The following is a 23,424-nucleotide window of genomic DNA, read 5'->3' as shown; positions in this document are numbered from 1 at the left end:
TCAGCAGATCTGCAGTTTAACCAGTCTGGATATTATTGCAGCCCCTTAATCAGAATGTTGGAGAAGTATTAATGGCATCAGGTAATAAGAATCAGAGAGAAAAAAAGGAAATAGTCTTAAAGGAGTACACAAGGCTCATTGAAGAAATAGTGCAAAATGTGAAATACGGATAAAATATTGGAGGACACCACCATGTCCTATTATAAGCCTTCCTTTAGCATGTGACTTTAATGAGGTAGTTACAAAGACAGAAATATTTTTATTTTAGATTTTATAGACATGGCAACCAGATTTGGTCTTTTTACAGTAATATATGGCAAGGACAAAAGGGTAATTGTGAATAAAGTCATGGAGAAATGGATAGGGGACAGACTTGGGACATCAGCTAAGTTTCTGACTGATCATGGAGGGAAATTTGTGAATAATGTGCTTAGAGACATGTGTGAAGTCCATTTGTTTTGTAATGTTGTTTGTGAATATGATTTATTAAGCTTTATTTAAAAAAGAAAAAAGGGAATGCTAATTGTATAAATTAAGGTTAAGTACAGATATAAAGAGACACTTATTGTGTCTCTGGGGGTGGGTTGTAGACTTTTGAGCGCACTTTGTGAATAAATCAAAATTGAGTAAAGATTGTCTTCCGATTTCCTCTTTCACCAACTAGCTATCAGAAGTTTAGCATCGTAGATTCTATGTACAGTGATTGTATATAATTCCTTGTGATGCATCATTGGATGCAAAAGCAGCAATATATGACCTTACAGGAAATGTGTACACAAAAATTAAGGCAGTCTTTTAAAAACTATTTCACATGCACAGCTATTTGTCTTGGACATTTCTTTAAACTGTTTTGTTTAATTCTCACCTGAAATATGCAACATGATAAAGCAAAAGCTGCTGCTTCTGCTTGTTATGCAGTTGATTACTGTCACATTTAGGAAAACCTCAGGGATTAATTTTGGAATAAATGAAACTAGTTGACACAGAGGTTGCATGCGGAGCTTTAATTACCTGCCAAGCTGTCAATCTGAAGTTTAGCAATAACTAACCTATCATTTTGTCATTTTATTTATGCAGAGTTTTAACATTTCAAGTTTGAATGTTCCGTGATGCTTTAAAGCTGCATATTTTTGTCTTGGATCAGCAAACAAGTTTTCTCAAAAATTTCAGTAGCTGAATCCTGTAAGCGGTAAGTCTGGAAGTGGAATACTTTCTATTAGAAGCACCAAGGGCCTGGTTTTACCATCAACCTGCGCTCATTTTCAGGCGGGAAAACTTGGTAAAGTCGGGCGTGAGGTGAGTAGCGCGATCCTCAGACTCAGCGCCGGTTCCCCCTTTACCAAGGCCCGAAAATGACTGCGATCGGAACTGCAGCCACAATGGGCGCGACGGCCATTTAAATGCATTTAAATTGACTTAATGGGCTACATGCCCAACCTTGCTGGCACTGCCCTCTTTACCACCGCGTTCACCCATCCAGAATCGGCGCGAAACAGACTTGCTCCACAAAAGTTCGATTCGGGTGCTCCAGTTAGTGAGGAGGTAAGTGCCGAGAGAGTCCGATGATCCTCTGCTTGAGATCGGTGGGGGGAGGGGTGGTACGCTGCCAATCTGCCTGAGATCAGTAGGGGGGAAGGGGGGTCCGCTGCCACTCTGCCTGAGGTCAGTGGGGGGGGAAGGGGGGTCCGCTGCCACTCTGCCTGAGGTCAGTGGGGGGGGGAAGGGGGGTCCGCTGCCACTCTGCCTGAGGTCAGTGGGGGGGAAGGGGGGAGGGACTGATCAGTCTGAGTGGCAAAGGGGGTTAAGGGAGGGGGGGAGGCATGTTGGGCAATGTCTGTGGGGCCAGGGGGAGGCATTATCGGCCTGGGAGCGATATGGCAGGGGAGCCGCATTTTATCTTTTTTTGCACATGTGCAGTTTGAGACACCGATCGGAGCTGCAGGATTTCGGGCGCATTAAGCCCCGCCCACAGGCTTGTGCAGCACGATTCAGAATCACTGATATTTTTGCAGGCAGAGTGCATATGGGGGCGCCTAAAAACGGGTTTAAAAGTTGGATCTAAAACACTCCTAATTTCAAGTCCACCCAGCACTTAAAATCAAAATGGTAAAATAGGACCCCAAGTGTCAGCCAGAGGCACTTTCAGATCAGACAATACTGGGTCCCAAAACTCTTGGGGATGGAGGGTGATAGAAGATGCCTTTGCCTACCAAGAGGTATGTCTGGAATATTCTTGGGCTTCTTGACAAATTACAGTTATTAAACAAACAGTAGACACAAGTCCCATTGAGGACTTTGGAAGAATACAAAGAGTGGGATTTTCTGGCCGCGCTCACCCCAAAACCGGAAAATCCCGCCCGAGGTCAACGGACCGTTGCATGGTCTGCCTCCCGCTCGTTATGATCCCTGTGGCGGGCAGGACAGGAAAATTCACCCCAAAGCATTTACTGGACTAAGGTCCAGTTTGTATTGGCACCTGGGTCCAGTATCTGGATGATGAGAAAAGTCAAATTAATTTGTTAAATGTCGATTCTTATCAGATGCCAGCAGATGAGCATTTTTCTGCTCCTTCCCAAATTTTTGGCACTTGCCTTTTTTATTTCTGTCCATCACAAAGCTACAAGCTGAGAAACCTTTACCATAGGGGCGGCACGATAGCACAGTGGTTAGCACTGCTGCTCCACAGCTCCAGGGTCCCGGGTTTGATTCCCGGCTCGGGTCACTGTCTGTGTGGAGTTTGCACATTCTCCTCGTGTCTGCGTGGGTTTCCTCCGGGTGCTCCGGTTTCCTCCCACAGTCCAAAGATGTGCGGGTTAGGTTGATTGGCCAGGTTAAAAATTGCCCCTGAGATGCGTAGGTTAGCGGGTAAATATGTGGGGGTAGGGCCTGGATGGGATTGTGGTCGGTGCAGACTCGATGGGCCGAATGGCCTCCTTCTGCACTGTAGGGTTTCTATGATTTCTATGATGATGATCATCAAGAACAAGGGGATTCCTAAGAATCAGGTTGATCTTCAAAAAACAAAATACAGCATAATATGGCCGATTACCATATGTTCCCCCTCCTCCCAATCATCAAAGTGATGGACCAATTCACTGACAGTGCATTCAAGTGTATTCAGTTTGGGTTCTACCAGAGTCACTCGGCTTCAGACTTCGTCCCCACCTTGATCCTGTCATGGATAGAAGTTGAAAGCTGTCAGAGGGATAGCTGTCTTTTACATCTAGAAATATTCAACCAAGTGTGACACCAAGAAGCCCAGAATGAGATAAATAGCAGGAGTAGAGGGAGTGTCAGCAGTAATGCCCTACAATTATTGAAGTCATACAAGACCGACAGGAAGGTGAATATGGTTGTCAGAGGCCAAACATCATAGCCTCAGGACAAAGCAACAGGAGTTCTCAGGCTAATGCCCTTGGCGAAACCACCTTCAACTACTTCATTAATGATAGATCCTTGTTTAAGGTGAGCAGAGGATCAGGTCACTTGAGATCTGGATGGTACAATTATTCTGATAAAGAAATAGTCCGTGCCAGCCTGCAGCAGGATACAGTCAATCAATATTCATGGCTTGGACTGATAAGCAGAAAGTAGCATTTTAGTATGAAAGTGCTGAACAACAAGCAACTCCAGCAACAAAAAACTCAACTACCTCCACCAGAGCTTATTAAAGTTATTCCTTATTGATGGTTGGATGCAAGAGAGTCGGTGACAGAATGTATTCAGTTGATGTGTTTCCTGCTTATGGTTTTATTGGATGGCAACTTTCAGTTTCAAACACCATTCACTGTGCATGTTCTGCAGCAGATAAAGAACGAAAGGAAATAATACTACCAGATGTCTCCACTAGTTAGTTATAAATTAAATACTCCAATTTTTTTCCTCCCCCTGCCACACTAGGTGGAAACTCTGGAAAAACTCCACTGAAGTTACAGCAGACTTGAGGAGAATGCTTGTTGAAATTCAACCGCATGATCTGAAAACTCAATGTAGAACTCATGAGCGAGTCCTGCACTGTTCTCTGAGATAGCAAGGACACCTATGTCAGACTCCTATTTATTGACTACAGGTCAGCCTTCAACACTATTATTCCCATGAAATTCATCTCCAAACTCTGTGGCCTGGGCCTCGGCACCTCCCTCTGCGACTGGATCCTGAACTTCCTAACTCATAGACCACAATCAGTAAGGATAGGCAACAACACCTCCTCCACGATCATCCTCAACACCGGTGCCCCACAAGGCTGTGTTCTCAGTCCCCTACTGTACTCCTTATACACCTTCGACTGTACGGCCAAATTCCCCTCCAATTCGATTTTCAAGTTTGCTGACGATGCCATCGTAGTGGGTCGGATCTCAAATAATGACGAGACAGAATACAGGAATGAGATAGAGAATCTGGTGAACTCAATGTCAACAAAATGAAGGAGATTGTCATCGACTTCAGGAAGCATAAAGGAGAACATGCCCGTCTACATCAATGGGGATGAAGTAAAAAGGGTCGAGAGCTTCACGTTTTTAGGTGTCCAGATCACCAACAACTTGTCCTGGTACCTCCATGCTGACACTATAGTTAAGAAAGCCCAATTTTCTCAGAAGACTAAGGAAATTTGGCATGTCAGCTATGACCCTTACCTACTTTTACAGATGCACCATAGAAAGCATTCTTTCTGGTTGTATCACAGCTTGGTATGGCTCCTGCTCTGCCCAAGAATGCAAGGAAGTACAAAAGGTCATGAATGTAGCCCAATCCATCACGCAAACCAGCCTCCCATCCATTGATTCTGTCTACACTTCCCGCTGCCTCAAGCAAAGCAGCCAGTGCAATTAAGGACCCCACACACCCCGGACATTCTCTCTTCCACCTTATTCCTTCGGGAAAAAGATACAAAAGTCTGAGGTTACGTACCAACTGACTCAAGAACAGCTTCTTCCCTGCTGCTGTCAGACTTTTGAATGACTCACCTTGCATTAAGTTGATCTTTCTCTACACCCTAGCTATGACTGTAACACTACATTCTGCACTCTCTCGTTTCCTTCTCTATGAACGGTATGTTTTGTCTGTATAGCACGCAAGAAACAATACTTTTCACTGTATGTTAATACATGTGACAATAATAAATCAAATCAAATGGCGAACTGAGCCCTCAAATGCCTGCTCAAAGGACATAAAAGATCCTATGACACTGAAGAAGCAAAGTAAGTTATTTAATAAAACAGAAAATGCTGGAAAAAACACAGCAGATCTGGCAGCATCTGTGAAAAGGGAAAGGGAAAGGGAGTTAATGTTTTGAGTCCATATGACTCTTCCTTAGGGTTAAAGAGAGGGAGCAATGTGACGGATTAAATGCTGAGTGAAAAGGGGTAGAAGGAGTAGCAGATCAGAGATGGGTGGGAACTAGGAGAGATGGCAATAATGATTGGGCACAAGATAGAGGAAGTATGCAAAGCCATGGAAGGTGCTGATCGTGGTGTTAAGGTAAAATAGCAGCATGTGTTAACAGAAGAACAAAGATCAGGGCTCAGTGTAAGCAAAACTTAAGAAGAAATGACAGATGGCCGAGTGAAGGGGGGGTGGTTAATGTTGGGACAAAAATAATTTTTGGATAAATAAAAGGGGTCAATATGGAGGAGAAAAGTCACAGTCTGAAGTTACTGAACTCAGTATTGGGCCCTGAGTTCTTTATGTGGGCTTAGCCAACATTTCTCAGACACTCTAACATGAAAGGCAAGTCAATCATTTCCATTTGTGAGATTCTGCTGCCTGATAATTGACTGCAGTGTATGTCTACAAAACAACATTCAAGATCAATCTATTGAATGCAAAACACTTTAGGATGCGATAAGAATTTATAAGAATAAATCTCATCAGAATACTTCAAACAGAAATCATGTTAAATTTCCAGTCGAGCTAAAAATTCACGTGACAAAGTATAAATGTTATAACATAAACAGGGTGAAGTTTTATATTTATTAAAATATGAGTGGACAGGATCAGTCTATGAAACTACTTTGATCAAATAGCTTTGACACTCACTGTTTACTGTCACCCATTAAGAATGCAACTTGGAAATCACACTCTAAGGGCCCATTAACTGCACTCAGTATGAATTACGACTGGCCAGAAAAGCTGAAGATAGCAACGGACCAAGCCCATTATTACTTACTTTTATAAGACAAAGAGAAAGCACAATCATTAATCAATTAAAATACTGTAACAGGCAGCATATTGAATAAAATGTATGTAAATAAAAAATGGCAACACAACAGCTGATTTTCTTCTGCTACTGTGAGCCCATGTTAAGTGGTTAAGAACTGACACTAACCTTTACAGGATTAGTAAAAGCAAGCAAATTTCAAGAGTCAATCCATTATTTTTGACTAATTAGCCCTTTAAATTTCCTTGCGCATAAAGCTCAGTGCTTAGTAATCCTGGATTCCATTTATGTGGGCATAATTTGGAGTTGGAGTAGCGTCTGGCATGGTGGCACAGTGGTTAACACTGCTGCCTCACAGCATCAGGGACTCAGGTTCAATTCCGGCCTTGGATGGCAGTCTGTGTGGAGTTTGCACATTCTCCCCGTGTCTGCGTGGGCTTCCTCTGGGTGCTCTGGTTTCCTCCCACACTCCAAAGATGTGCAAATTAGGTGGATTGGCCATGATGAATTTCCCCTTAGTGTCAGGGAGATTAGCAGGCTAAATACATGGGGTTATGGGGATAGGGCCAGGGTGGAATTGTTGTTGGTGCAGGCTCGATGGGCCAATTGGCCTCCTTCAGCACTGTAGGGATTCCATGAAACTTTGGGAAATGTTGAGGGAGATTATTTCACTCTTGCCTCATTTGGATATTACAATAAAACATCCCTCTGCTTTGTGTGTGGATTTTCCTCACCCAATATCTTACTCACCTGTCAGAATGTGCATTATATGCAGAATATATTTTTAAAAATGTTTTGTTTATTGTTACAAGTAGGCTTACATTAACACCGGAAAGAAGTTACTCTGAAAATCTCCTGGAGGGGGATCCCTTAGAATCGGTAGTCGACCAACATTACTGGCTAGAATGCTCCTTAAAAGGAGTGGACTGGGGATAGGAATACAGCTTCCTGTCTTTTGGGTGTGAGAAAATCGTGAACCGTGATCCCTCCACCCGAAAAACTGGGAAGCTGCATGAGGTGGGAATGATTCAATTCTGATAAGCCCACTTCATTCCCGATAGTAGTGATGGGCCAAGTCGCTGCCTGGTTGCTCCCCTGAGCTTAAAGAGAATGATCTCATGGAGAATGATGAAAATCAAAATGAAAATGGGACCACAGATTCAATAACACAAGTGAAATTAAAATGCACCATATATCATTTGTTGATGATTTTTATTCTCTCTGAAATGAAAGGTTTTCCATTTATTGTTGATGAAGACAGTGCCCCTTTCATGAATTAAAGGAATCAACTAAATAATAGTTGAGAAAGGCCATAAGACCATATAATAATTGAAAGCAAGAATGTAATTTACCTGAGGACAGAGCAGAGGGAGTCTGATGTAAGCCAACAGTTTGCTAAGTTCTTTCTGCCTGTTATCGGTATCATGCCGAACCCAGCTAAGCAGTGCATTCAATATGGTTTCCTCATTTGGTATATTCATGTCATCACTGGCCAACAATTTAACTATCTCGTTTGCTGGCAGTAAGAGAAATTCCTGATTCCTTATCACATCCATGAAGTGCTCCTGGAACAAAAGAAAAAATATCACCCTGTATTCTTCTCAAGCAGGTTTACTGTAAATATTTTAAAATGGGATTAAAAGCAAATGGACAATCTAGTGCTTTGCACAAAAGAATGCGAAATGGAAGCGGATGCATCTGAAAAATGTTAAACAGATTGTATCTTCTGCCATATTTTGTTACCTGAAAATACAAAACTGAATAATTGATATGTGCATGCAATTTAGGGACAAGGAGAAATTTCAAAAATGACTGCAACTTTTATGATTCATTAATCACGGAACCATAAAAACAGCAGATCTGGAATTTATTCAAAGTAGTTTATGCAATGAGTTTCCTTATGTAAATGACATGTATACATAATTAGTTGACTGTGCATTTAAGCTAGCTGAAAACCTTGCATGAATGCTTTCCTGTTAACCATTTGTTTTGATAGTTTTATTTAGGTCTTGCAGAGTCCTTTTTGCTGGAGAAAGCAAGGTGAAGGACAGAGGCATTTAGGATGTTATTACTGACCCCAGTGGACCATGTACTTTGTACGGAAGTACCTGTAACACTACATACATGCATTGGATGCCTGCCAGATGTGAGGAGCTGCCAAACTAAAGTGTATAGAGCCTTGTTGGGGTTTGGTGTGCTATTGCCACCCCCCTCCCCCTCTTCGGGAGAAAACAAAATATTGTCCTGACAGTTCCCGTTGTCAGGAGAACCAAATTGTCTTGTGATCCTCTTCCTTCTTTAGGTGTTAAGTGTGTACTCCTAAAGCGGACCATGGTTCCTACAAAACCCGTCTCCAAACTCTGTGGCCTAAGGGCTCGGCTCCTCCCTATGCAGCTGGATCCTAGACTTCCTAACCCAAAGACCGCAATCAATAAGTATAGGCAACAACATCTCCTCCACGATTATCCTCAACACCAGTGCCCCGCAAGGCTCAGCCCCTTACTATATTTCTTATACACCTATGATTATGTGGCCAAATTCCCCTCCAACTTGATTTTCAAGTTTGCTGACAACACCACCGTAGTGGGTCGGATCTCAAACAATAATGAGACAAGTACAGAAACGAGATAGAGAATCTGGTGAACTGGTGCGACGACAATAATCTCTCCCTCAATGTCAGTAAAACAAAGGAGATAGTCATTGACTTCAGGAAACATAGTGGAGGACATGCTCCTGTCTACATTAACGGGGATGCAGTGGAAATGGTCGAGAGCTTCAAGTTTCTAGTTGCCAGATCACCAACAACCTGTCCTGGTTCCTCCACGCCGACACTATAGTTAAGAAAGCCCACCAATGCCTCCACTTTCTCAGGAGGCTAAGGAAATTTGGCACGTCCACTACGACTCTCACCAGCTTTTACAGATGCACCATAGAAAGCATCCTTTCTGGTTGTATCACAGCTTGGTATGGCTCCTGCTCTGCCCAAGACTGCATGAAACTACTAAGGGTCGTGAACGAAGCCCTGCCCATCATGCAAACCAGCCTCCCACCCACTGACACTGTCTACACTTCCCGCTGCCTCGGAAAAGCAGCCAGCATAATTAAGGACCTCACACACCCCGCACATACTCTTTTCCACCTTCTTCCATCGGGAAAAAGATACAAAAGTCTGAGGTCATGTATCAACCGACACAAGAACAGCTTCTTCCCTGCTGCCATCAGACTTTTGGATGGACCAACCTTGCATTCAGTTGATCTTTCTCTACACCCTGGCTGTGATTGGAACATCACATCCTGCACCCTCTTCTTTCCTTCTCTATGTGCAGTATACTTTGTCTGTATAGCATGCAAGAAAGAATACTTTTCACTGTACTAATACATGTGACAATAATAAATCAATCAATGATTCTGCCTCTGAAGGGGCTAGGTGCCTCTTCCTTCTAAGCATAAGAGCTCCTAAAGCTGGCAGGTAGTCAAGAAGTTCAAGGAGTTCCCACCTGTTCCACATCACTGCTTGTGCAAGAGGAAAGTAGAGATTCCACCCATTACAAGGACCTGCGAGAATACCTAGCATAGTCTAAGAGATGGTGCCTGCAGATCCCAGTGAACTTTACAAACTTTCCATTGTATCTCTGCTAGATTCATGGTGAGAGTGCAACAGAGGAAGTGAGAATTTTTGGCTGCATAAAGTCTAAAAGCAAAGAGATGGAAAGTGGCCCAATTTGCAGCTATTCTGACAGACTCCTGTAGACAGAGTGCCAGTTCACCAGAAATCTTTGCCAATTTAGGGTCAATATGTCTGCTTTCAGGCCTTGTCTACCAATAGTTTTACAGGAGAAAACAAACTATTTTGTGTGACAGAGACATACAATTGAAAATTTATTAAAGGAAAATTATTTAAAAATTCAATTCCAATCTTTCAGTCAATTTCTGCCTGACACAAGTCAAGATTCAGAATTTGACATCGATTAGTGGCACAACTCAGAGGGCATAAGCAAGCCTCTAATAGTGAATAGAAGTGTCAAATTGGCACTATTGCAAATGGTCTTCTGAAGCTCGAGGCAGGGTAAAGGTGTGACAGAATAATCACAGAACAGAAGGAGGCCAGTCAGCCCATTGAGTCTGCACTGGTTCTCTGAAAGAACATTCCATTAATCTCACTCTCCCACCTCATCCCTGTAATCTTGCATATTATTTTTCAGATAGTCATCCAATCCTCTTTTGAATATCTTGATCGAATCTGCCCCCACCACTCTCTCAGGAAGTTTGTTCCAGATTCCAACTACCCTCTGGCTGAAAATATTTTTCCTCACATTACTTTTACGCCTTTGATCAATACAGACAACAAATAAAAACAATTATACCGACTTCTGCCCAAGAAGGTTGTCGGACATTATCGTCTTCAATATGTCATCATCATCAATTAGTCTCTTGCTGTAAGCAGATGGGCTTGCTACTCATCTATCTACAGTCCATCTGAAAATTGCATCAAGAACTCCAATGGAGCAGGCAAGTTCCTCCCCCCCCCCCATGCCCTCCAACCTTCACAGATTGTCAACTGCTGACCACCCATTGTACAGAGAGGAAACAGGTGGCCTGCAGTTGAAAATCACCTCACTATTTTTTGGTTGTAAGATGAGGCACCACTCCTTTTATTTAGGATAAGCAGTGTGCCAATATATGTGACAACTGAGAAATAGAAGAAGTGATAAAATACTATGCTGTCTGCCCCATTTATTTGAAAACTACTGAAGCTTTAGCCTATCCATCAAAACTTGGCTGTTTGTGGTTATAGTCCACGCAGTGATTGATAAATCTCATATATTTAAATGAGTCTGTAATGGGACTGTGGCCAGATGCATGAGGGCTTTTTAACGCAGCAGTGATCACTAAGATTAGTTAGTCATGAAAAATATTCTTCGATAGGAGAATTCAGCTGATAAATTGAACCTGACATAAATATAGTTATATATTCTATCTTATTTGGCATACAAAAGGAATTCAATCTTATATTTAAGCACCTGCTCTTTTGGGCAAGAGAAACATATAGAACTATTTTGAATAACAAGCTTTTGAAATCATTTTTTAGATTTCACAGCAAATAAGGTAGATGAAGAGAGAAAATATTGGCACAGAGACACACGGATAGCGGTTACGGAATCGGACTAGAAATCTGGAAGTTACAAGTTCAAATTCTAGCATGCCAAGTTGTGAAACTGATTTTTAAAATATGATAATTTGTGTGCTAGCAGCAGAGAATGATGATGAAAGTTGCTGGATTGTTAGAAAAACCCAACCAATTCATCAAAGACCTTTAGGAAAAGAAACCTGCCACCTCACTCCTTTTGGCCCACATGCGATCCAGTCCCTCATTCAGTTGACTCTGAATGTCCTCAGGGATGAACAATAAATATTGCCTTGTCAGAATCACTCACAAGAACAAATACAAAAAACACAAGTCAAATTCCTATATAGTCTATAGATTTATTTCAACAAGTGAATTATATGACCACACTAATACTCCAAACTACAGGTCAAGTATCCTTTATTTGTAAATCAGAGAACCGAACACATCCAGAAACTGCACTTCTTTTCAACCTCATTGAACTTAAGCAGAGCAAGTCTAGTTGATTGTCTGCACTGTTTACTTTGCGATTCTTGTGCAGAACATGTCAAAACAAAACTTAATACAGGTACTCTGTATTTATTATTCAGTGATACATCTTACTTTTCTAGCCATCTTATTGACTTTAAACTATAGCTAGTCTTGGCTCAGGCTATTGTAAGTTTATATACTGTTTCCAAAAACTGAAATTATCTGAAATCCAAAATGCAATCAGCCCCAAAGGTTTCAGATAAAGGATCCTCGACCTGTAAAACTAAAATTTTCAAGTGGTCATTAAGTAACCATACGTGCTGTATAGCAGAGTATATCAGTGGTCACTGGTAAGAAGATTAAACTGCATTGATGAGCTTTGCATCAACCGCTACATAAAGATTGGCACCATCAGTTATGGATTTGCATGTAGTGATATGTTTGGATTCTGGAATTAACTGAAGATGGAAGCATCCTGAGTAAATCAGAGAATCCATCACTAAAGAAGATATAATGGACATGAAGTATAGATTTTATGAAGGTACCTAATTAGGGTTATGCATGAATTATTGTAAATTGTGCAAGACACTATTTTGGTGAGGGGGAGATGTGCACTCCATCTGCCTGATAGCATTGTCACAGGCAAGAACTTGCAAGGAGAGATGAAAATGGCAGCGAGTAGAATAACTATGTTATTTGGTTCCGATTTGTGTTTATTCACAAGGTTCCTGCCTGTTTTTTGGAGCCAGGCCAAGCCACCAGGATCAACTATCCCAAATTATGAATGGGCAAATAAGTGGTAAGTTGATGCATCAGTTTCTCATGCAGTTTTGGGCTTGCTACTGTTTTTACGTCCAATCTTATGCCACTCTGTTCAAAAAATGCTAACTCTGTTTCCTGCCAGCAGGGATAGGGAGTGGGGCCTAAGCTTTCCATAAAGCCGGCAGCTGACAGTAGATTGTGCCACTGCGCATACGTAGACCTCTGTTCTGTGCACAGCTGACTGGCCCCCACCCCACCTCCTGGCCTGGTTGATTCCTCCACCCCCCCACCCCCCAAGACAATTGCCAGTTGCAGAGTGTGCATTTTCCCCCATCCGATCCCGGTTGCAGAGTGTGCAGCTCCCCCCTACCTCCTCTCTGCCCCATCTAGGCCCCACCCCCTCCCATTAGCCACCCTCAGGTCCCGTCCGTTGGCAGTGTCTGGTGCCTGGTGGGCACTGTCAGTGTGCCATGCTGGCACTGCCCAAGGGGCACTGCACCCCCCCCTCCCCCTGACTTTCCAGGGGGGAGCCTCAATGGCCTTTAGTCTGACCAGCGAGGCCATCACGCCAGGTCTCCGTTGATGGGAACCATGTGATCCTCGCCAGTGAGGATGTTCACCGATGAGTCCACTAAGGCAAGTGAGCCCAGACGATCAAGTCCCGGGTTAATAATATTCAAATTCTATTTAAAATTGATTTATATATTGAAATCAGCCTTGCACCCATTTTGCGTGTGAGACTGATCTCCCCGGATATCCGAGCTTGGTAAGATTGTGATAGTTGAGAAATTGGGCGTGAACCCAATTTTTCACCTGCCTTCCGATCTTATCAGCTCACCCTGCCCTTCGACCAGCAAGACGAGAAGGTAAGATCCCCCCTTAGACTTTGCTGATGGGATTAGACGGAACAGCAGAAAAAGGCTTTTATAAACTTACCTTAGTGAGTTTCTCCAATTTCCCAAAAAGCCCTCAATATGGGAAAAGAGCGGGGAGCTTGGTTTTGAGTAGATCGTTCCAGTTAGACGCAGCAACTGGCAAATGTTCTCCATCTGTTTTGTAGTTTTTATGAATTGTCTTATAGTAATTCTGTCATTTATTTAGAAGCAGGACTCCTGTAAAAGGGGATCCTGAAATAGCTTTAACTAACAGGCATTAGTTACAAAAAACTAACAGTTCATTGATCAAATGGAGGTACTTCATCTAAACACATTTCACATGGAATTAAAGGTATTATTTGTTACGTTCCCCAATGCATATCATGTGTGGAGATCTACTGTTATGAACTAGTGAACTTATGAGACAACCTAGAATTTTTCTTTAACTGGATTCAGGCAGTGATCTAGAGCCACTTGAGCTGTGCAGAATAAACCGGCAGCTGAGTATGAAGTATACCATCTGCTGGCATGTTTTCCTAGGGTCAGGTGGATCCCAGGCCAATATGGTGTTCTGGTTCCCAGTAAGATATGTGGAGTCATTCCAAAGTTTAGGAGTTTGAACCAATAGGGAAAAGACAGAATGGCCTTGAATAGGAGGAGCTCTGAATAGTAAGCTTAATGTAAAGGTGAAATATTCAGAAACATCTCACTATAAATTTTACATTCTTTCGATGTATTTCCACCAACATAAAGTACTGCAAGTAGACATTTATTTTTCCTTTAATTTGTTTGAAAGAAACACTACACACCATGGTATAGAATCCCTGTAATTCCATTTAATTATTGAGAGATTAATACAATTTAAATGAACCCGAATAGCTAGGTTCAAGCAGTTTCCATAGCAACTCCTGCTGAAAAGGAATAGTTCTGACTACATATTAAAGATTACTAGTGAAAGCAATTTCAGATCACCATTGGGAACTAAATAACATTATAATAGAGAGGCTCCAAGAGGTGCCCATCCGACAAGGGTAATTATTTGTGGAAATGATTTTCTAAAAATACCTTTCTACTTAGGATTTTTACATCATCTGCTCACTGCATGAAAGCACTCAGCCCCCAGTTGAATACATTGTTCATTCACGGTAGCACTACAGAATCAACATTTTCTCTGAATTCTGAATGAATCAAGTGTGACTGCAGCAGCACATTGGAAACCAACTGGCATCCATTCAGACTTTTTTATGATGATAATTGGGGATATTGAGAGTCATTACAGCACATTCAGCCCATCTAGTCCATACCGGTTCTCTGTTGAGCATTACCTCTGCTGTTCTCCAAGGATCAATCCTTGGTCAACTCCAATTTTGTATCTACATGCTGCCTTTTAGTGACATCATCTCAAGCACAGGATGAGTTTTCACATCCGCACTAACAACTCACCACCACCTCTCATGACTCCTCCATTGTTGCTAAATTATCAAGTCGCTCATCCAACATTCATGGAGCAGAAATTTCCTTCAATTGTGAAGACTTAAGCAATTGTTTTCTGATCCCGGCTCAAAACTCCGCTCCCTAACTAGATTCCATCCCTCTTTCTGACAACAGCCTGAGACTGAATCAGCCTGTTTGCAATTGTGGTATCTGACCCTGAGATGAGCTTCCAACCATATATTCATGCCATCACTAAGATCATCTATTTCCATCTCTGTGACTCTCTTGACATAGCCCATCTCATGTGCTGAAACCTTCATTCACAGTAAATGTAAAATCTACTTGTGACTAATAAATAAACTTTATTCGTGTCTTTGTTATCTCTGGACTTGATTTTCTAACACACTCCTGGCTGGTTTCCCACATTCTACCTTCCGTAAACATGAGGTTCTCCAAAACTTGGTTGTCCATGTTTTTGCTCACAGCAAGTCCCACTCACCTATCACCCTTGTGCTCCTGCTCGCTGATCGATATTGGCTCTGGCAAAGCAATATCTTGAATTTAAAATTCTCATCCTTGATTTCACATTTCTTCAGAGCCTCCCTCCCTATCTTTTTAATCTCCTCCAGCCCCAAAACCCGCCAAGGTACCTACTTGCTTCTAATTTTGGCCTCTTAAGAAACCCCATTTTAATCGCTCCATCGTGAATGGAGAAGCTTTCAGTTGCCTCGACCCAAGTTCTGGAATTCCCTGTCTACACCTCTCTGCCTCACTTTCGTCATTTATGACATTCCTCAAAACTTAACTCAAGCTTTTGGCGATCGGATCTAATACCTCCTTATGTGGCTTGGTGCCATATTTTGTCTTAAAATGCTCCTCTGAAGTACTCTGGTGTGTTTTATCATGATAAAGGTGCTATACAATTATAATTTGTTGTTGTGTATGTATCTAAGATTGGTTTACAAAGGTATTTTTGATAGAAATACTACTCAGTACATCGTCATTTATTGCAGATATAGAACCATAGAAAATTACAGCTCAGAAACAGACCTTTTGGCCCTTCTTGTCTGTGCCGAACCATTTTTTGCCTAGTCCCACTGACCTGCACTTGGACCATATCCCTCCACACCCCTCTCATCCATGAACCCGTCCAAGTTTTTCTTAAATGTTAAAAGTGACCCCGCATTTACCACTTTATCCGGCAGCTCATTCCGCACTCCCACCACTCTCTGCGTGAAGAAGCCCCCCCCTAATATTCCCTTTAAACTTTTCTCCTTTCACCCTTAACCCATGCCCTCTGGTTTTTTTCTCCCCTAGCCTCAGTGGAAAAAGCCTGCTTGCATTCACTCTATCTATACCCATCAAAATCTTATACACCTCTATCAAATCTCCCTTCATTCTTCTACGCTCCAGGGAATAAAGTCCCAACCTATTCAATCTCTCTCTGTAACTCAGCTTCTCAAGTCCCGGCAACATCCTTGTGAACCTTCTCTGCACTCTTTCAATCTTATTTACATCTTTCCTGTAACTAGGTGACCAAAACTGTACACAATACTCTAAATTCGGCCTCACCAACGCCTTATATAACCTTACCATAACACTCCAACTTTTATACTCGATACTCCGATTTATAAAGGCCAATGTACCAAAGGCACTCTTTATGACCCTATCCACCTGTGACGTCACTTTTAGGGAATTCTGTACCTGTATTCCCAGGTCCCTCTGTTCAACTGCACTCTTCAGAGTCCTACCATTTACCCTGTACGTTCTACTTTGGTTTGTCCTTCCAATGTGCAATATCTCACACTTGTCTGCGTTAAATTCCATTTGCCATTTTTCAGCCCATTTTTCTAGTTGGTCCAAATCCCTCTGCAAGCTTTGAAAACCTTACTGACTGTCCACTACACCTCCAATCTTTGTATCATCAGCAAATTTGCTGATCCAATTTACCACATTATCATCCAGATCATTGATATAGATGACAAACAACAATGGACCCAACACCGATCCCTGCGGCACACCACTAGTCACAGGCCTCCACTCAGAGAAGCAATCCTCCACAACCACTCTCTGGCTTCTTCCATTGAGCCAGTGTCTAATCCAATTTACTACCTCCCCATATATACCCAGCGACTGAACCTTCCTAACTAACCTCCCATGAGGGACCTTGTCAAAGGCCTTGCTGAAATCCAGGTAGACAACATCCACCGCCTTCCCTTCATCCACTTTCCTGGTAACCTCCTTGAAAAACTCTAATAGATTGGTCAAACATGACTTACCAAGCACAAAGCCATGTTGACTCTCCCTAATACGTCCCTGTCTATCCAAATATTTGTAGATCCTATCACACCTTCCAATAACTTGCCCACCACCGACGTCAAACTTACTGGCCTATAATTTCCCGGATTTCTTTTGGAACCTTTTTTTAAACAATGGAACAAAATGAGCCACCCTCGAATCATCCGGCACCTCCCCCGTGAAAACTGATATTTCAAATATGTCTGCCGGGGCCCCTGCAAGTTCAACACTAGCTTCCCTCAAGGTCCATGGGAATACCCTGTCCGGTCTTGGGGATTTATCCACTCTGATTTGCCCCAAGACAGCAAGCACCTCCTCCCCTTTAATCTGTAAAGGTTCCATGACCTCCCTACCTGTTTGCCCTATTTCCGTAGACTCCATGCCCGTTTCCTCAGTAAATACGGGTGCAAAAAAACCATTTAGTATCTCCCCCATCTCTTTTGGTTCCATACACAGTCTACCACTCTGGTCTTCAAGAGGACCAATTTTATCCCTCACGTCACAGGGCGGCACGGTAGCACAGTGGTTAGCACTGCTGCTTCACAGCTCCAGGGTCCCGGGTTCGATTCCCGGCTCGGGTCACTGTCTGTGTGGAGTTTGCACATTCTCCTCGTGTCTGCGTGGGTTTCCTCCGGGTGCTCCGGTTTCCTCCCACAGTCCAAAGATGTGCGGGTTAGGTTGATTGGCCAGGTTAAAAATTGTCCCTTAGAGTCCTGGGATGCGTAGGTTAGAGGGATTAGCGGGTAAAATATGTGGGGGTAGGGCCTGGGTGGGATTGTGGTCGGTGCAGACTCGATGGGCCGAATGGCCTCCTTCTGCACTGTAGGGTTTCTATGTTTCTATGTTATCCTTTTGCTCCTAACATACCTATAGAAGCTCTTTGGATTTTCCTTCACTCTGTCTGCCAAAGCAACATCATGTCTTCTTTTAGCCCTCCTGATTTCCCTCTTAAGTAGCTCCTTGCACTTTTTATACTCCTCGAGCATCTGATCTGTTCCTTGCTGCCTGTACATTTCATACAACTCTCTCTTCCTCTTAATCAGTGTTATGTCTTCATTTAGATTTTAACCCTTTTTACTCATGTACATGTAATAGAATTGGGGTGGCATGGTGGCACAGCGCTTAGCACTGCTGCCTCACAGCGCCAGGGACCTGGGTTCGATTCCTGGCTTGGGTCACTGTCTGTGTGGAGTTTGCACATTCTCCCCATGTGTGTGTGGGTTTCCTCCAGGTGCTCCAGTTTCCTTCCACAGTCCAAAGATGCGTGGGTTAGGTTGATCGGCCATGCTAAATTGATCTTAGTTTTGGGGGATTAGCAGGGTAAATATGTGGGGTTACGGGGATAGGGTGGGATTGTTGTAGGTGCAAGCTCGGTGCAAGCCTACAGGCCTCCTTCTGTACTGTAGGGATTCTATGATTCTCAGAATTTCTGATTTTATAACTATAGCAACATTTTGTTACAATTGGATTGATATCAGTTTATAGTAGTTAATTTTAAATTGTAAAGTTTAGTTATATTTTAGAATTATTACTATATTGTGCCAAAGCACAAAGCACTGTCTATACTCACTTTGCAAACTGTTCAAGGATCAACACATTCCAAAATGAATTTTTTAACAAATGATTCCTTCATTAAATCATGATTCACTCATTGCATACTTACTGACTGTGAAGCAGCATCCCTCCTAGATACATACCATCGTGTAGTTGTGTGCCACTTTATGCAGGTCAGTGCAGCCCTGTGCGTCTGCAAATGAACGAATTCCAAGGCAGTTGGATGGGTGAAGTTGTTTCATTAGGAACCCACAGCATGCCTCCACAACCTGGGAGAGTTGTAGGAGGCAGGCTGTGGACAATAGGCACTCAATATTGTCTTCTTTCAATTCCAGGCGACCTAGGAAAAAAAAACAAATTATGTAATTTTCTTCTGCGAAGAAAGCAATTACTGCGGATGCTGGAATCTAAAACATAAACAGAAAATGCTGGAAAATCTCAGGAGGTCTGACAGCATCTGTGGAGAGAAGACAGAGCTAATTGAGACATTAGTTCTGTTCACTCTCCACAGATGCTGTCAGACCTCCTGAGATTTTCCAGGATTTTCTGTCTTTATACATCAAACATGAAAATTGCATACAAAGAAACTATTGTTTGATATATTAAATAACTTTCTTTCAAAGTGCATAATCTTCCAAATGTTATTGTCACTGCATGAAAATTATTTTGGCACATGCAATGCAAAATTTAGATCACGTTTCTTAGTGACGGCCTCTTCAGATTATTTCTTCATATTGTAGGATATCTTGACACTGAAAAATTCAGAGCTGCAGTCAAATAAAGATTTTAAAAAAGAATTAGCATGTTTTCTATTAAACAACCTATCGTATGTAAGCAGTATGCAGGACGAATCTTACCAATGCAAAAGCATCAATGATGTCTGTACAATGGCACAGGTAGGAGGAAAGTGTCTGAAAACATTTATAAGGACATTTTGAGGTGTAGGTGGTGAAATGCCTTATTTTTCCAATCAAGGCATATGATGCTGTTTTAAATTTAGGGTTGGCATTTGTTATTGTAACCTCTTTATATAACTTTATTCAGTTTATAATATTTTGTTAAGTATCATTTTAACTAATTTAAAACAAGAAATTCCATGGCCTCTTTGCTCCTGCCATTAATTTTCTTTTTTTGCTACTGCGAATATGAGAGCATGCGTTCTGTCATTCTCATTAGTTGTGATTTTTCCTCAACCAGCTATCCAATACATCCTTAGTCACCACATTCCCCCTTCTCCCTGCTGTGTGTTGCTTGCTTTGATTGCCAGTGTCCTGTCCCAAATAACTTATTTTCCCTTTTATTCACCATTATGCCCTATTCTCTTTGCTTTCTACCATATCTGGCTCTTTAAAGATCTCTTATACTTCCACACTGATTTGCTTTGGTTCTAGTGGGGATGGAAAAGAGAAAAAGATCTTTGGAGAAAAGTGTCAATGGTTCTTTCCAGTAACACATTATATTGGTCTGAGAATGGATTTTAATTAATCATTTTAAAAATCTTTGTATTTTATTTGGTTGCCTATATTCAACTTGTTACATGAATAGCACATGTTAATCGAGGCACATATTTTGGTGATTATATTTGTCTTGGTTATTAAGAGTAAAGGAGTAGAGAAGAAAATTAAGTGATTAATTTTTCACCATTCTTTAAATGTTTTATGGGAAAGTTGATTGTTGTACATTATTGCTGGGGGCCATTTTCATTAGATACTCTTTAAGCAATTTAAGGTTACATTCATCATGAGAGGAACTGAAAGTCAGGTCCGTTGTAAACTTTACTTTAAGTATTGTAATTTCACCCACTAGCATGGGAGCAACTCAATTTGATGCAGTTCAAATCCCAAGGGGAGATCAATGGTTAATGCTAAATGAGTGGAGCTGTATTGATGGCATGGGTTCTCCAATGCACTACCAACAAAATTAGTTTTACATCCACTGATGTTGATAAAGTCTTGATATCCAAATTGTTGACTAACCTGCATTGACCAATTGTGCATTACTCACTGGACTGTTAAAGAACTTTAATGTTTCTCAGGTAGTGCAGGGGGGGCTGTTAGGCATTCAAGATATCTGCATGGTTATAGATGTAGTTAAGGATTGCTCCATTTGGAACAGTGCATAGCCAATATGCATGATCTTAACTTACCAGTGGCAGTAAGTCAATACCACGACATAAGTTAATTGTATGCTGGTGACAGTAAAGAGTGATGGCGTACAAAGTCAAAATTCAAACATCGCCATATTTTTCAAAAACTGTTGGTCTGATCAAACAATTCCTTAAACAGAACAAAGAATAAAGAACAAAGAAAATTACAGCACAGGAACAGGCCCTTCGGCCCCCCAAGCCTGCACCGACCATGCTGCCCGACTTAACTAAAACTCCCTACGCTTCCGGGGACCATATCCCTCTATTCCCATCTCATTCATGTACTTGTCAAGATGCCCCTTAAAAATCACTACCGTATCCGCTTCCACTACCTCCCCCGGCAACGAGTTCCAGGCACCCACCGCTCTCTGTGTAAAAGATCTGCCTCGTACATCTCTTTTAAAACTTGCCCCTCGCACCTTAAACCTATGCCCCCTAGTAATTGACTCTTCCACCCTGGGAAAAAGCTTCTGACTATCCACTCTGTCCATGCCTCTCATAATCTTGTATACTTCTATCAGGTCTCCCCTCAACCTCCATCGCTCCAGTGAGAACAAACCAAGTTTCTCCAACCTCTCCTCATAGCTAATGCCCTCCATACCAGGCAACATCCTGATAAATCTTTTCTGTACCCTCTCCAAAGCCTCCACATCCTTCTGGTAGTGTGGCGACCAGAATTGAACACTATATTCCAAGGGCGGCCTCACTAAGATTCTATAAAGCGTCAACATGACTTGCCAATTTTTAAACTCAATACCCAGCTGATGAAGGCAAGTATGCCGTATGCCTTCTTGACTACCTTCTCCACCTGCATTGCCACTTTCAGTGACCTGTGTACCTGTACATCCAGATCCCTTTGCTTAGCAATACTCCTAAGGGTTCTGCCATTTACTGTATATTTCCTATCTGTATTAGACCTTCCAAAATGCATTACCTCACATTTGTCCGGATTAAACTCTATCTGCCATCTCTCCGCCCAAGTCTCCAACTGATCTATATCCTGCTGTATCCTCTGGTGGTCCTCATCACTATCCACAAATCCACCAACCTTGGATACTTGTATTGGTACAAAATTTCTTCTTCCAAACTTACAGATATGAGAGTCACACCATGATTTCCCTTAAGGACTGATTTTGTAACCTGTTATTCTCAGTGAGTAGCAACATGAGACAGAGAATTGGGGCTACACCCCCCCCCCCCCTACCCACCCCCCCTCCCCTTTTCCTGATATCATGAAAGAAAATTCACGTTCAGCTTCTTGAAAAAAGGCCATTATTGAATTTGTCTAGTGCAAATATTTAAGGCTATCGGCACTAAGTTTGTTGTGTAAAACTGCTTTTTGGTCAAACAAAATAATGCAGAGCTATTTTATCCAGAAAATGTAATTTGCAAATTTCTCCACTGGAATTTAAAGTTCAAAATGTTAAAGTTTAAAGTCAAAGTTAATTTATTAATGTCACAAGTAGGCTTACATTAACACTGCAATGAAGTTACTGTGAAAATCCCCTAGTCGCCACACTCCGGCACCTGTTCGGGTACACTGAGGGAGAATTTAGCATGGCCAGTCCACCTAACCATCATGTCTTTCGGACTGTGGGAGGAAACCGGAACACCTGGAGGAAACCCACGCAGGCATGGGAGAACGTGCAGACTCTGCACAGACAATGACCCAAGCTGGGAATCGAACCTGGATCCCTAAAGTTTAAAGTTTATTTATTAGTCACAAGTAAGGCTTAGATTAACACTGCAATGAAGTTACTGTGAAATTCACCTAGTCGCCACACTCCGGTGCCTGTTCGGGTCAATGCACCTAACCAGCACTTCTTTCAGCATGTGGGAGGAACCGGAGCATCTGGAGGAAACCCATGCAGACACAGGGAGAACGTGCAAACTCCACACAGATAGTGACCCAAGCTGGGAATCAAACCCGGGTCCCTGGCGCTATGAGGCAGCAGTGCTAACCACTGTGCTGCCCTGGAATTTAACAGACATGACGCTTCCTATTTATTCAGTAATTGATTGGTTTGTAGTCACCTGTATATGCATATTGAACTAATGCCCACAATGCATTCGAGTCAACGCCTTCAATCTTTATTTCTTCTTGTTTAGCCTCCCTTACGTCATTTGTGAACATTGCAGCAAAGTAGTCTGAAACTGAAGACAGAACCAACCTGGGAACACAAGAAGAAAACTGGTCTTACTAACCGTTATAATTTTCAGCTGCTGTACATTGGCTCATCTAGAATGTTATGAACTCATAACGTGTTTCATCATCGGAAATGCACAATGTCATTTAGGCTAAAGCATTAAAGGGATTTTCAGATTTTTTTTCTCTAGCTGCTAATGTGAAAGAAAACGTGCAAGTGTTAAATGTTTTCTTTTAATCATTGCACAGTGGCTTTCCCATTCACATCAGCAGCTAAATAAAATATACTACGTACTGAGAAAAGAACAAAGGACCCGAATTTATTTTTAAAGAGATGATTACAAAGAGATGTATTGAGCAAACCTTTACTGAAATGAATAAAAAAGCTACATCCTGAAAACTGTAACTGGCTATTTGGTCTGTTAGTGGATTCTGTAAAATGATGAAAAAAATCAT

At 42.0% G+C, this 23,424-nt stretch overlaps 1 protein-coding gene across 3 annotated transcripts in view; it reads right to left on the bottom strand.

Moving 5' to 3' along the window:
* Window positions 1-23,424, bottom strand: part of LOC144495708 (kelch-like protein 5) — a 122,116-nt gene that overhangs the window by 46,101 nt on the left and 52,591 nt on the right. For all 3 annotated transcript variants that reach the window (XM_078216066.1, XM_078216074.1, XM_078216057.1), the window contains 3 exons: window positions 22,857-22,993; window positions 18,820-19,016; window positions 7,510-7,722 (listed from right to left, as the gene is read on the bottom strand). In XM_078216066.1, coding sequence (XP_078072192.1) covers window positions 7,510-7,722; window positions 18,820-19,016; window positions 22,857-22,993 — 547 coding nt within the window. The remainder of the gene's footprint in view (window positions 1-7,509; window positions 7,723-18,819; window positions 19,017-22,856; window positions 22,994-23,424) is intronic.

Source organism: Mustelus asterias, chromosome 1 (genome assembly GCF_964213995.1).
Source record: "Mustelus asterias chromosome 1, sMusAst1.hap1.1, whole genome shotgun sequence".
NCBI lineage: Eukaryota > Metazoa > Chordata > Chondrichthyes > Carcharhiniformes > Triakidae > Mustelus > Mustelus asterias.
The sequence above is the reverse complement of the archived record's forward strand: the minus strand, read 5'-3'. Positions and strand labels throughout refer to the sequence as shown.